Source organism: Taudactylus pleione, unplaced genomic scaffold (genome assembly GCF_031769625.1).
Source record: "Taudactylus pleione unplaced genomic scaffold, aTauple2 ptg000203l, whole genome shotgun sequence".
Lineage (NCBI taxonomy): Eukaryota > Metazoa > Chordata > Amphibia > Anura > Myobatrachidae > Taudactylus > Taudactylus pleione.
In genome coordinates this window covers 4,510,852-4,525,678 of record NW_028284605.1, presented here as the reverse complement: position 1 = coordinate 4,525,678, position 14,827 = coordinate 4,510,852, and the positions used below count along the sequence as shown (strand labels likewise).

The following is a 14,827-nucleotide window of genomic DNA, read 5'->3' as shown; positions in this document are numbered from 1 at the left end:
CGAATACGATTAATCCTAAAAACCAAACGAGCCTGATCCCTCCCAGGACTGGACCATTGCAATACTCGGGCCTAGCTACAGAGATCATTTTTAATATTCTTTATAACCATGATTCCATTGATGAAGGCGAAATTATGGTTCATCCAATCGATTGGGAACAGAGTCATTTAAATCACTCCTTACTTGTCCTTGTTGGCTAACTATAGATCCAGTACCACTCGCTTGCTAGGATTAATTTAACCATAAATGCAGTGCCCTGTCCACACAGTCTAATATAATTTTTTCAAACAACAGTTTGTAAGTATTTATTTTGTACAGGAAGGGAAACTCTATCCTCTTCACAATCTCAGCATGGTTCACGGAAGCTATCAGTGTCTGAGTTCAGTAGCTACATCTTGGGTGTGATCCGACAGCTGCCAGGACTAGAAAAAGAAGTGTTTGAAAGTTTGGTGGAATTTTTGACTTCCAGTGTAGAGCGTACGCAGGCGGAAAAGCTGCGAGGCTCTTCCCGAAGGAAATGGCTTCAACAAATTCAGACAGTTGCTGAAACCAGCGGAGGAAGCCTTGAGTCTGTCTACAAATCTGTGTTCCAAGCACTTTACAAGGTACATCTACAATTTGTCAGAATGCACAAGGCATCAACACTTCATATTCATGACATATAACATAGATATAGAGATGTCAAATTGTATTCCATTTATGCTTAAAGGATGCAGAGGCTCATGGAAATAACAAAAAGATCGGCGCCAACATTGCTTTTCTGGAGCAGGGTTCAGAAGGAGAACGGTGGACAGAGGTTCTACGTTATGTTGCGTGTACTTCAGAGGATGCAATATATTTACTAAACAAGACACTGAACAGAGACATGAAGGGTGTAAGGTGAGAACGTACCCAAATGCCATCCTTATAATCACACATTACACTCTGTTTATCTTACTTTACCAATCATCTCCCAAAAATCCAAAATGTACTGTCATTGTTCATACATGAAGAGTCACAGCCCTTAACTTTGTCACTTATTTCACCAGCAATAGCAACTCACATCTATCAGGATATTCTCTCTGATGAGCCCCCAATCAATTTACCTGCCTCTGTCAACACAGGACATTCTCTCTTTTCTCTCTTGGGGGGTCTATTTGTCAAGCAGTGAAAAGCGTGGAAAAGTGGGCCAGTGGGGAAGTTGCCCATAGCAACCAATCAGCTCTTACCTATTATTTTATAAACTGTACTTGATAAATGCTACTTCAAAGCTTATTGGTTGCTATAGGCAACTTCTCCACTGGTCCACTTCTCCACACTTTTCACTGCTTGATAAATAGACCCCTTATACTGTAACTGAGGACCAGGTCAGCTTGCACCAAGCACACCTCTTCATCCACTCACTCTCCTCCAGCATCTCCAAATCTTCCTTTCAGCATGCACTTATCTCTTCATATAAACGTTCTCTTGTCCCTCTCTCTCTCCTTCAGCTTCCCAGTGTCTTTTTCCCTGTTCCCCTACAAACTACTTGAGTGGCTGGTTCATAATTGCCTTGCAGACTTGCTGTCCCCTTACTCCCTCCCTGACTCCATACAGTAGGGTTTGCATCCGCTTCACTGAGACTGTCCTGACTAAGGTGATCAGCAATCTTCTGTCTTGTAAGGGGTACATTTACTAAGAATCGAGTTTGGTCGAGTTAGCAAACTCCGGAGAGTTTAGGCATTTTTTTTCCACTTGCAAATTTACTAATGTTAAACTCGAGAGAGAGATCTCCTTTGCTATGGGAAAATACTGGAGAGTTAGCAAACTCTCTTCAATTCACCATCGGCTAAACTCGAGAACCTTTTCACTAGTGAAGATAGGATTCGGGAATTTACCAAGCAGAGAGTTTCTAAACTCTCATGAGATGGGACAACTCTACTGTAAAAACTCGTGAAATAAATTCACCTGTCTGTTATCTGCGAGTTTGGCAGAAACATACACAGATCACTGTGATCCATGTATGTTTCTGCCTGTAAATAGGTTTAAAAAGGTTAAATGTTAGAAAAAAAATTACAGAGGGTCCCCCCCTAAAGCTTAACCAGCCCCAGACTTGCCAGCCAGTCCTGGTTTAAAAACTTATGGGGAACAAAATAAGTAGGGTTCCACCGTAATTTAGAAACCAGCACCAGGCTGCAGGGCGATTTTTAGTAAATTTACCCCATAGTCTTTTTTAATGCAAACTTTTTTTTTATGAAAAAAGACCAAACAAATCCAAACGGAATACATACAGATAAAATGGATATATCAATAAACAAATAAAATATATAATTTCAAAATAATTTAGACAAAATATAATGAAAAATCTTTGAACTCCAGCCATGGGAGCCAGTAAAATCATAAGGTTTTCCCCTAAAAAAAGATAAGATGTCTTCCATATCCATGTAGTAGTCCATCCTCTTGAACCAATCTTTAATGGAGGGAGAGGAAGTAGATTTCCATAAGACAGAAATGACAGCTTTAACTGCATTATTTAAATGCCTTAATAGAGAATTTTTATAGGAAGCAGTGGAAGATGATGTTATGTTCAAGAGCCAGAACCCAAGGTCTCTAGGGACTTCCCCTCCGAGGACTGATTTGGAGCACTCAAAAACATTCAACCAAATTGGAGCTAGGGAAGGACATTTTCACCATATATGGAGAAGACTACCAGAAGCAGAATTACATTTCCAGCAATTCTTTCAAACCTGTGGGTGCATCTTATTTAAAAGTACAGGATATCTGTACCAGCGGGAGAGAACTTTGTAAAGGGTTTCGAGAATGGCTATGCATAATGAACTAGCGAAAGTATTGTTAAAAACAATCCCCCAGTGAATAGCTTGAACTTTATCATGCAGTTCTTTTTCCCATTCTTTTGTGAATGAGGGGGGTGATTTAAACAATTTTCAATAAATAATGAATATAATGTAGATATAGGGCCTGATTCAGACCCGTTCGCTATTTGCGGTCGTTCGTTCAAAAACAAGGGGTGGCTATTCAAATGATCCGTTCGCAAATTGCAGTCTGTTCACACCTCTAAGTCTGAACAAGCGAGCAAAACATACGCTCGTTTATTTGTTAAAAACGCCCCCTGGCCGCTCGCACCATACGTCATGTCCGCTATTTATTAGATTAATCGAGTACATCGACCAGCGTATGAACTGCTCGCTATTCTTGTGGTTGGTTTTTTCAACCAGTATTTTGCGAGCAGTTCTGAGTTAAAAAAAACCAAGTGACGTGGTCAATGACGCTGCTGGATTAATTATGCACTCCCTTAAAACGCCCGTTTTGACCTTTAAGCACGCCTGCGTTCGGATCTCCACTCCCCATTTTCAAGCACCTTCCCCTGTTACCACCCACATACGCCTCATTCTGTCACTCAAAATAGCAGGCATTCGCTATATTGCGAGCACATGAATTTCGGCCACACTGACTGGTTCGCGCATGCGTATAACGATCCGTACGCATGCGCAGATGTGCGAACATCGCTCGGAACGAGCGTACTGCCGCTAGCGAGTGGCTCTGAATGAGGACCATAGTATGAGATGGAGTTTGAGAAGCAGAACATAAAGATTCAAATAAGGTGGGGGTCCTAGTGAGGTCAGAGAGTTTACACAAGGAGGTAATGAAATGTCATATTTGAAGGTATTTCCAAAATTCGGGCTGGGGAAAGTCCCAAGATTCCTGAAGCTCCGCAAAACGGCGCACCCCTGACGAGCATACCATCTGACCAAGCCTAAAAAGCCCGATAGCCAACCAGTTTTTAAAGGAAAGTTCATGGAACCCCGGAGAGAAATCAGAATTACCAAGAAAAGATGTGAGAGGGGAAACAATAGACGATATATGAGGGAGTCATCTTAGTTTCTTCCAACAGTATAATGTGGGAGTTGTAGTGGGGTGATGCACAGTTGGGAGTCTAGGTAGCCAAGAGACGATTTTTATAGCATGAGCCAAACCGCTTTCCTCCAACGCAATCAACTGTTTGAAACCTTTCGCTCGAGTCCACTCCAGAACGCAATTTAGCATTATAGCATGATAATAGCTAGTGATGTGTGAAAGTTGTAAACCGCCCTCATGTTTACGACGGAATTGGATGTCATGTTTAAAGCATGGAGTGGAGTAATTCCAAACAAACCGTCTAATGAGATGCTGAATTTCCGAGAACCATGATGGTGGAATGTGGATTGGAAGAGTTTGCATTAAATATAAGATTTTGGGTAGGGAATTCATTTTCACCATGTTAATCCTACCAATACAGAATAAACATGTGGAGCACCACCTGTTATAATCGGTGCAAATGGCTTGTAGTAAAGGCGTGAAATTGTTCGAGAACAGTTGGGAAAGCTCTTTAGTTAATAAACTCCTAAGTATTTAAGCCTAGTGGGGTGCCAAACAAAAGAAAATGACTGTTTCAAACTGTCTACTAAGGATGGGGGTCAAGCTCATGGCTACAGATTTGGAGTGATTCATTTTAAAATTCAAGAGCGTGCTAAATTTCTGGAATTCCAGTAGTAAGTTCAGGAGGGAAATAATTGAATTAGTGATCAGTGCTAGTAGGTCGTCTGCGAAGAGGGCCAGCTTATGTTCCTGACCACCTATGCAGATACTGGAGATATTCACGTTGAGTCGAATAGCCCTCGCCAGAAAGGACAAAGGACAAACAAGAGAGGAGAGAGTGGACTCCCCTGCCTCATGCCATTCGATATATCAAACTATTCAGAGAGAGCCGTTTACCCTGATTTTCGCTGAGGGAACATCGTATAAAGCTAATATTCTGTGTAGGCAGGTAGAGCCCAAACCTAAATGACATAAAAGGCCCGACATAAACTCCCAGTCAACCCTGTTGAAAGCCTTTTCTGCATCAGTCAAAAAAAAATAATAGACTGTGAAGATGAAAGAGAGGTGTGGTGAATCAGATTTATAAATTTAGTGGTATTGTCTCTAGCCTCACGGCCTAAGACAAAGCCTGCCTGGTCACCATGAATCAATTTAGGCAAAAGAAATTTCACCCGGATGTCCAAGAGTTTAGCAAAAAGTTTTACATTGATGATTAGGAGTGAGATGCGCCTGTAACTAGGACATAAGTTGGGGTCTTTACCCTCCTAAGGGAGGACAGTGATATGTGCTTCCAGCGATTGTTTGGAGAAACGAGTCTTGTCTGAAATCAAGAAAAAGGCAAGAGTCAATAGGGGAGCCAATCTACCCTTAAAAGCCTTGTAGTAAGCTATAGAGAAGCCATCCGGGCCAGGACTTTTACCAACTGGGGACAATGAGATCGCCCAATCAACCTCAACAAGAAAGGGCAAATCAAGAGAATCAACATCCTCCTGGGACAAAGTAGGGTGATTAAGCGATTTAAGGTATGTCGAGACTGCCTTTCTGTTTGTAAGAATATCTTTATCATGTCCTTATCACGCTAAGTTGTTAAGTTTGGTGTAGTAAGAAAGAAAGGACTCAGCAATTCGTTCTATTTCGTTATGGGTATGACCGTATTCGTCTTTTATATGAATCAATGTGACTGCATGCTGCTCACGCAGTGCCTTAGCCAGCATCCTACCTGGCTTGTTGCCCTATTGATAATAGCGACTACCACAATTACGGTTGGATAACTTGATTTTGTCAATGGAAAGTCTATAAAGAGTGGACCTAGCTTCCTCCAACTTGGTATAGTAATGTGGGGACAAACAGACTTTGTGGGAAATTTCTAGAGATTTGATCTCAGCGAGAAGGGCATCTCTCTGTAGAGTTTTTAGTTTTTTTCAAATAAGCACCTAGTTGCATACATGTGCCACGCAGAACACATTTATGTGCCTCCCAAACCGTTACCTTGGAAATGTCATCTTGATCATTCCTTTCAATATAAGAGTCTAAAGAGGACTCAATCTGGGACTTGCAATATGCATCTTGTAAAGGAGATCATTGAAACACCATGTCCAAGGATTGGTCAGACCACGTGATTGATCCAATTGAAGTGTCAAATATAAGATGCAAATGACGATGACTTAGGAAGAGATAATCAATTCTTGAATAAGTTTGATGGGGGCAAGAAAAGAAGGTGAAATCAAGTTCAGCTGGATGAGCAGTTCACCAGGAATCGGACAGTTGATGGTCATGAAGGGTGCGCCTTACTCTCCTGAACTCCTTTCCTGGCCTATGTGATGCTCTATTGGAAGTGTCACGGAATGGGTCCATTTAAGTCACCTCCCACAACCGTAATACCATCCAAGAGAGCCTCGGCTTTGTCCAGAATGGAAGCAATGAAGGAAAGCTGACCAGAATTGAGTGTATAGTGATTTAGAAAAGAAAAATGTTGATTATAAATTGAGCATTTGACCAAAATACCTCTACCAATCTATGTGTGGAAATAGAGATTGGGAGGTGTCGGGCAAACAAAATAGCAACACCTAAGGTTTTGCCAGCGGAATTATCACTACAAAATGCATGGGGGTAATAATAGTTTTTTAAAGGAGGAGCATGCCCATAATTAAAATGTGTTTCCTGTATGAGAGCTATATCTACTTTATTTTCACGAAAAGGCCTAAGCATTTGGGATCTTTTTTCTGGAATATTTAACCCATTAGCATTAATAGTGACAATCCGTAAAACAGGCTTCCGACTAGACATAGAATTTCGATGAAAGGGGAGCATAGAAAACAACCCACCTAAATGGACAAGAAGTTACCCACCTAAATAGGCCTCCCTTGAGAGATGAGGGGAGAGGGAAGAAGGAAAAAGGAAGGAAAAAGGGAAAGGAAAATAAAAAAGGCAACATAATTATAAACAAAAAAACATACAATTAAATTGGTAAATATACGTAATAGTTGAAACATCTGAATGCTGCATCTGGACAACCAGGAGAGAAAAATCTGCTCCATATCCAGGGTATTATATTATGCAGCACTAAGGGGGGGTTCAGGGGGACGATAGCAACAACCCGTGCAATACAAACTAGTATGAAGTTAAGTTAGCTCCTACAAAAAGGAGTATCAAAAATAGCTGTAACTAGATTAAACTGACAGGTACATGAAAATGATTATTCTATGGAAACTACCATAATTATTTAACAAATTCGATAAGAACTAAGACAGGTTATTAGAAACGTAGCATCATAATGTAGGATTAGGACCTAGATCCTTATCAAACGAGTAAAATCAGGAACAATCTCACCAATCTCTAAACTGAATCAAAATGTTTGAGTCACTGCTGAGGAAGCCGGGTGAGACAGATGTGAGGAAACCGGGTGAGACAGACATCTCGTCTTCCACTTTGAAGTGGATACACGTTGCCATGCTTCTGCTCTAAGTCTAAAGGTCACTTCTCCATTCTCATCCTCCTATTCCTCTCCATTCATTTTGACACCGTCATCCTTCCTTACCTCCTGCACACCTTTCATTCCATTGGCCTTCATAACACTGTTGCCTCCACATCCACTTCCTACTCCTCTGATGGTTCAATCTCATTCAACAATCACTACACTCCACCTTTTGTGGGTTTGCGGGTAAGGATAGAAAAGTATAAGGCTGCTTGAAACTGCTAAGTTGCGATTACCGTACTATAGGCACCTTCATTTACCAATTGTGCTGGGATAGTATTTATATTGAAAGTAAGTTACTCCTATTTTATGCCCCATTTAAGTATGGGCGCTCTGACCCACCCAATCACTTTCATATTGACCATGTGCTTTGTGGAAGATTGACACATTTGTGAAAGTTAATGCATTCAGCCAAAAAATGTGAAATACTCTGCACACTCGCAAATTACCTTGTTTGACCAGAGCCAGAACATCAGGTTTAAGCTTGGTTTAAACTATAGTAGCTTCTCTGTTGTACTGTAAAAGAGACTAGTCACGTTTCCACGTCTTACTAATACAGCTACTTGAGAACTGCATAACTGGGTTTGTCAAGTCATCCTGCTGCCTGTGTCGGCAAATGAAATGCGTTTTTCTCCCACGTTACACAAACTACCACAAACATTTACATAATAATAGTGTTTATACAGCGCTGCACTTACATTATAGAAAGGAAAATAAGCCTTTTTGGGAGATATGGCAAACATGACATTTAGGGATATGTTAGCAAAACAGCTGCTCTCGGCAGGTTTGGCTTCTAAATTTAGAGTGGCCTAAGGGGGTGTCCATAATAAACACCAGGGCCGTAGCTAGGGTAGTGCGGCCGGTGCCATCGCACAGGGCACCACAGGGCAGTGGGCACTGTTTGTCCCTGTCAAATTTCTGTTTATTATCATTCTTGCTTGTAGCTTCCTCTTATTTCATCCACAGCATCTTCTGGCCTCCCCTATCTCTTTCCTGGCCCTTTTTTGGGTGAATTATGTCCCTTTGAAAAATGAGGGGGCGTCAATGCTCTTTCTGGCACAGGGCACCAAAAAGTCTAGTTACGGCTCTTATAAACAGTAACACGCATCATCAGCATTCATGTCACAGGGGTGGATTAAAGTCAGCAGCACTCGCAGTGCTTGTGGTAGCCTCAGGTCTACCTTAGCAGTGCAAATGGGTCCGATGGTGCACGATGGTACCGATGTTCCCCTTATGTAGCGGCGTCTCACCGTTCGCTCGGAAGTGGGTGGACTTTAGTAGCAGATGGGCGTCTGCATGTTTGTACAGCAAGTGCCTCTGCGATTGCATATTTGCATACACATGCTACGTCACGCACCGAGCGATCGCTTGTTAGCGAGCGGGTCTGAATCGCCCCCTAAGTCCGCACGTTTTGTACTTAGTATAAGTGATGCTTTAACATTTAGGTCAAACCACAGAGAACCTGTGGCGTGTAAAAGGCATTGCCTAGTAAATATACCCATTAGTCATATATGGAATTTTTCTGTATACAGTGGAAATTCAATTGTTTTATTCATTTTCTCTCTCTCTCACGGTTCTCCCATTTACTTACTATTTCTGATTGTATTCATTTTTAAAACCATTCACTTTTTGCACTTAAGTTTTATTACTTTAATTGGGTAACCAATGTAGATACATCTCTTTTTGTCAATAGAAGTGACCTCATATTTGTCCGGTCTCTGCCCCGGAAGTATCCCCTGGCGGCCATGTTGGTAAAGTAATCTGCCAATAAAGCAGTTTTCTTTATGAGCCTTAAAGGAGATGTGTTTTACATAAGTGTTTATTTTATTCTATTTTATGTATATAATTTAAAATGAACGAATAGGTATTTCTGTGCAAATTTATATTTATTTATAAGAAATAAAAATAGTTTTAATAATGAGTAATTTCCCAGATTAATGCATTTAATATTCACCTGTCTCAGCTTTGCAGCAGTGGACACTGGGGCCCCACAACATGTTCCCCGAGTTCAGTATCATGGAAACATTCAGTTCTGGAATACAGAGCGCCCTGAAGAAGACAGGAAGGGTTCCCTCATTGTGCTGCCACTGATAGATGTCAACCAGCAGATCTTTGGTACCCTGAGCATTGACACTATGAGAGAACCCCGTGACAGGAATATCTTCCTCGCCCATGAGATCAGCTTTTATCAGGTGTGCATGTCCAATGTTCAACAGGTGGTCATCTATTTGGGTGTGCTGGAGTTTGTCCATGTTCAGAATATTGACACCAGAATGTTGACATTCAGAATGTCGACATGGACAGGAGGTTGGCATGTCACATGTTGACATATACAATGTTGCCATTGATACAATGTCGACATTGTGAATTGTGAGCCTGCGGATTTACATTCCAGAGGTGAGTATGCCTGATCCTAACCCTAAATCTAATCCTAACCCTAAAATCATCCAACAAAAAATCTGCTGTTGACATATTAAATGTGGACATTCTGTCAATGTCAGTATTCTGAATGTCAACATTCTCGTCTCAACATTCTGAGTGTACAGTATACCTTCTAGAGATGAGCGATTGGGTTTTGCTGAAAATCAAACACAACCAACCTTTGGGTCCCTGATTCAGAGCTGGACGCTCTGACAGAACGCTCGCTCTGAATTAGGGCAATTTTTTTTTTTTTTAAAGGAGCAGCTTCCTGGCCGCTCGCATTGCTATCGGTTGCCACCCACAGCTAATGCGAGCGGCCTTGATGATGGTCGCGATGGTCTAGACCATCGCAACTATCGGGCTTGCGACGAGACCCTTGTGGTAGGGTCTCGTGGCTGCAAGCCCCAGAGAGCTTTTGGCTCTAACAGAGCCGAAAGCTCTGCCACTGACATCACTTGTGTTGTTAGTGGGGCCGCCCCCAGACGGTAGGCGTTCTCATGGGAACGCCTCTGTCTGGCCTGCCATCCCCCCGGCCCGCCCACCAAAGGGGGCGTGCTGTCACTCAACATCGACAGCACGCCCTATTTGGTGCGAGACCCGGAGCGACGGATTGCCCGTCGCCATCCGGGTCTCGCGCATGCGCACGATGGAGCCGGCTCCGTCGTGCGCATACGCTCTGAGCCATCATCGACCCGGTTGCGAGCGCTCAGTGCTTGCGACCGGGTCTGAATTAGGCCCAGTGTCCCAGCTTGGATCACTTTGGGTCTCCGAGTAGAACCGAGTCCTGACTTTGGTCTTCTTGCCAAGTTCAGATCTCTGGATCTCAAAAACAGATCTTGCGTATTTTGGATTGCATACAAGTCATACTTGCCTACTTTTGAAAAAGTATTTCAAGGAGATTGTGAAAGCAACACCTATGAGCGCAGCGGTAAAGTGGGCGTGTACTGCTACATCTGAGAGGCGTGTAATAATACTGACTTACATCCAAATGTAAACGAGCCCCAAAGCAGATCTACTTGTTGATAAAAATATGCTGATCATTTTCAGATAATGCATGTAGCCATGGGGATCATTGTACCTTATATAACCAATGCAGGGGAATGATACTAATGATCCCATTTGAATGTATATATCTCTGTTGTTGTTGTTTTTTTTTTATAAAACAGCTTCATAATGGGAGTAAGGTGCAATCAGGGAGATTGCTAGACTCTTGATGGAGTCAGGGAGGTTGCTACTATTCAGGGAGTCTCACTGACAATAAGGGAGATTTGGCAAGTATGATACAAGTCCCTCCCTTGTGTTTTCAGATGCCATTACCAGGGCCGAAACTAGGATTTCTGTCACCTGGGGCAAGACAGTAATTTGACGCCCCCCCAATAAAGAAAAAAAACAACATAGAGCACAAAAAAGGTGTGTGGTTTTGTGACACAGTAATCCCCTTTACAACACATTATGCCGCAGTAATGCTCCTTAAGGGTACACATTATGTCACAGTAATGCCCCTTACTACGCATTTTGTTACAGTAAGACCCCTTACACATTATACCACAGCGGTAAGGCGACGGACGAAATCCCGACGGCCGGCTTCCCGACTGTCTAATCCCGGCAAGGTACTAATGACAGGCGTCGAAATCCCGACGCCTGTCATTAGACCTACGCCGGGAGCTAGACACCCGGCATACCAATCGAAGGTAAGCTAGGTGCCGGGCACGGACAGCCGAGGGGGGAAGGGTTAGTGGCTCCCGGGGGTAACATAGGGTTAGGCACCCCCCCTGGAGGGTTAGGGTTAGGCTAGGGGAAGGGGGGTTAGGGTTAGGCACCCCCGGGGGGAAGTTAGGGTTAGGCACCCCCCTGGGAGACTTAGAGTTAGGCTGCTGGGAAGGGGGGGTTAGGTTTAGGCACCTAGAGGGGGGTTAGGGTTAGGCATTTGGGGGGGAGGTTAGGGTTAGACACCCCTAAAGGAGGATTAGGGTTAGGTGGGGGGATTAGGTTAGCGATACTTACCAAAAATTACGATCTGGATTTTCACCTCTGCCGGGAGGCTGGCGGTAAATCTTATTGATTCCAACACAACAATGCCCCCCAGTGACAGCAGCCCCCCCAGATCTGACAGATGAAACACTCTTAAAATCGAACTTTCACATTAAAATGGGATCTCCCAGTAAGCCAGCTAGCTCCTTTTGCCTTGCGGGGCTGCGTGGTTGTTGAGCTCGGGCAGCGCGGGACCGTACGGAGATGCACATGCCGGGGATCGGTCAGCCCACTGTCATTCTTTTCCAACATATTTTTATTAAGGTATATTAAAATGAAAATACACAAAAAAGGCAAGGCATTGCAGACCTCTTAACAAATACAGCTTTGTCAATATAAAGTAAATCAACTAGAGACCTTTCACAATCAGTGTATATAAATATACCAATATTTTCCAGAATTTTATATATTTAACTAATCGTTACTATAATATAGAGATTTAGACATTTATAATCATCTCTATTAGATAATGTTGAAATAGAAATAGAAATATAACATCTTCAACCTTAACCTGTGCTCATCTACACCCTAGGTCGTCGATCCATCCATGGGGTAAAAGATAAAATTACAAATAGAGAGGGAGATAGGGGAAAATACAGATGTTTGGCCGTGATATAGGAAGACAGACAATTTAGGTGGTGATAGGAGTTTGGTTATCTAATAATTGATAGGAGTACCACGAAGTGAATTGAAAGCACCGTTGTATTGCTAGTTTAGTTGAAGGGGCTAGTGTTTGAATATATTTACCCCAGCACTGAAAAAGCGCAGGGGTTAAAGTTTCCTTATCTAAAGATGCTTCCAGCCAATCCATATTGAACAAAAAGAGTAGTCTAGAAGTGGCCATACAAACAGTTGGTGGTGAGTCATGGATCCTTTGCTGTAATATGGCCTTCCGACCCACTGCGGACAGAATTACTATAAGTTTTTTATCAAATTTGGGAATTTCGGGTTGGTCAGCTAGATGGCCAAATATAGCCCATGACGCAGTACACCGAAAAGGTATGCCCAGCACCCCAGATCCATAATGATGTAGCTCGTTCCAAAATTTCCTTATGTGTCGGCATTCCCAAAGGCAATGCATGATATCTGCGTCTGCAATTGAGCATTTGGTACATCTTGACTCGTCCGATATACCCATCAAATGGCGTTTTTTGGGTGACAAATATGCCCTATGTAGTAATTTATATGCCATCTCTTGGTAGGAGCTGGCAGGAATGAGTTTTAAGTTAGTTTGAAATGTCTCCAAAATTAAACCCGGAGACATAGAGGGAATCTGGGAGGACCACTTATCCAATTCTAAAAGTTCAGTCTCTGGGTCTATTTCTGTGCGTATACATGTATATATTGTTGAGCTGGAATATGTAGTTGTGCGTGTGAGAGAGTCTGAAGGGTTCGCATAGTCCTGCTCATTTAATTGGGAAAGGATAGAACGTAGATAATGGATAGCTTGGTAATAATAGAATTTGTGTTGGGGTCTAAGTACATATTTTTCCATGGCTTCATTGAAGGTGAGGGGGAGGTGTGAGTCGTTTAAGAGCGTACGTAAATTTAAGATTCCAGAAGAGCGCCAGGCGGAAAAGGGCAATGATGTCTCTCCCTTCTGAAAGTCCAGATTGCCAATAAAAGGGAGTGCTAGAGAGTGGAATTGTTGGAGTTTGAGTAGTTTTCTAGAGGATTGCCATGCCTGAATGGTTGATGTGACAAGAGGGTTATTGAGATTAAGTGATTGCAATCTTGACACCCATACATGTAGTAAATAGCTAAGGAATAGAGGAGCGCATAACTGGGACTCTAATCCAACATCTGTGTACATATTGTTTCCAGTGATCCAATCTATAGCGAAGCGTAGAAGACAAGCTAAATTATACTGTCTAATATTCGGTAGGTTCACACCCCCCCTTGGTATGGTTTGAGACAGTTTTTTTTGGCTAATTCTAGGTCGTTTATTATTCCAGATAACTTTAGAGATGGTGGCATTGAGTAAAGATAGATCTGATTTTGTAAGTATAAGGAGTCATCTGTAGGATATATAGCAGTTTTGGGAAACAAGCCATTTTAAATAGTTAATAGGTAGATTTTGCCACAAACTAAGTTCGGTTTTTATTTTACGAATAATTGGATCAATGTTTAGGGTATATAAATGGGTCAAATGAGATGGAATTGCCACCCCTAAATAAACAAGGTGATTGTTTGCCCACTGAAAAGGAAATGTATCACCCCATCCCCTCTCCACCTGTCCGAATATGGCCAAAGCTTCTGATTTTTCAAAATTAATGGAAAAGCCTGCAAAGGAGGAGAACCTATTTATGGCCCTAATTAAAAGAGGGATGGATTGTCTGGGGTTGGATGTAAATATGAGGAGGTCGTCTGCAAATGCTGTGACACGTATCTCTTGTTTGCCAATTCTAATGCCAGCAAATCCAGGCAATTGTATAATATATTGAATAAAGGGCTCCAAGACCAGGTTAAAGAGGAGGGGCAAGAGAGGGCACCCCTGTCTAGTGCCCCTTTCAAGGTGAAATGGAGGAGTGGTCACATTATTTACCACTATGTGGGCAGTGGGTGTATCGCAGAGGGTTTTTATTAAATTACAGAAAGCTATACCAAAGCGTTGATGGTGCAATACTCTATCAAGATGGGACCATGCTATTTTATCGAATGCTTTTTCTGCATCTAAATTAACGAGTATGTTATCCATAGCTTTGTGCACATGAGTATATTTTATTGCGGCTATAGCAGTTCGTATTCCTTGTACCGATTGCCTATTCTTAACAAAACCAAGTTGTGCAGGGGAAATTAGTTGGGGCAGGTACGTCTGTAGACGATTAGCCATCAATTTAGTTAGAATTTTAAAATCCTGGTTCAACAAGGAGATGGGGCGGTACGAGCCCACCAGGGCTGGGTCTTTGCCAGGTTTCGCTAATACAATAATTGTAGCTTCATTGAATCTAAGAGGGGTCTCTTTCGTAGTGAGGATGTGGTTATAGAGTTTAGTCAACGTTGGGGTTAGTTCCTCCCGGAGTGTCTTATAAAATTCTGCTCCAAAGCCATCAGGGCCAGGGCTTT

General features: G+C 42.4%; 1 protein-coding gene across 2 annotated transcripts in view; it reads left to right on the top strand.

Moving 5' to 3' along the window:
* Nucleotides 1-14,827, top strand: part of EFCAB5 (EF-hand calcium binding domain 5) — a 75,077-nt gene that overhangs the window by 27,091 nt on the left and 33,159 nt on the right. For both annotated transcript variants that reach the window (XM_088477800.1, XM_088477801.1), the window contains exons 13-15: nucleotides 319-605; nucleotides 710-879; nucleotides 9,273-9,501. In XM_088477800.1, the coding sequence (XP_088333926.1) occupies nucleotides 319-605; nucleotides 710-879; nucleotides 9,273-9,501 (686 nt within the window). The remainder of the gene's footprint in view (nucleotides 1-318; nucleotides 606-709; nucleotides 880-9,272; nucleotides 9,502-14,827) is intronic.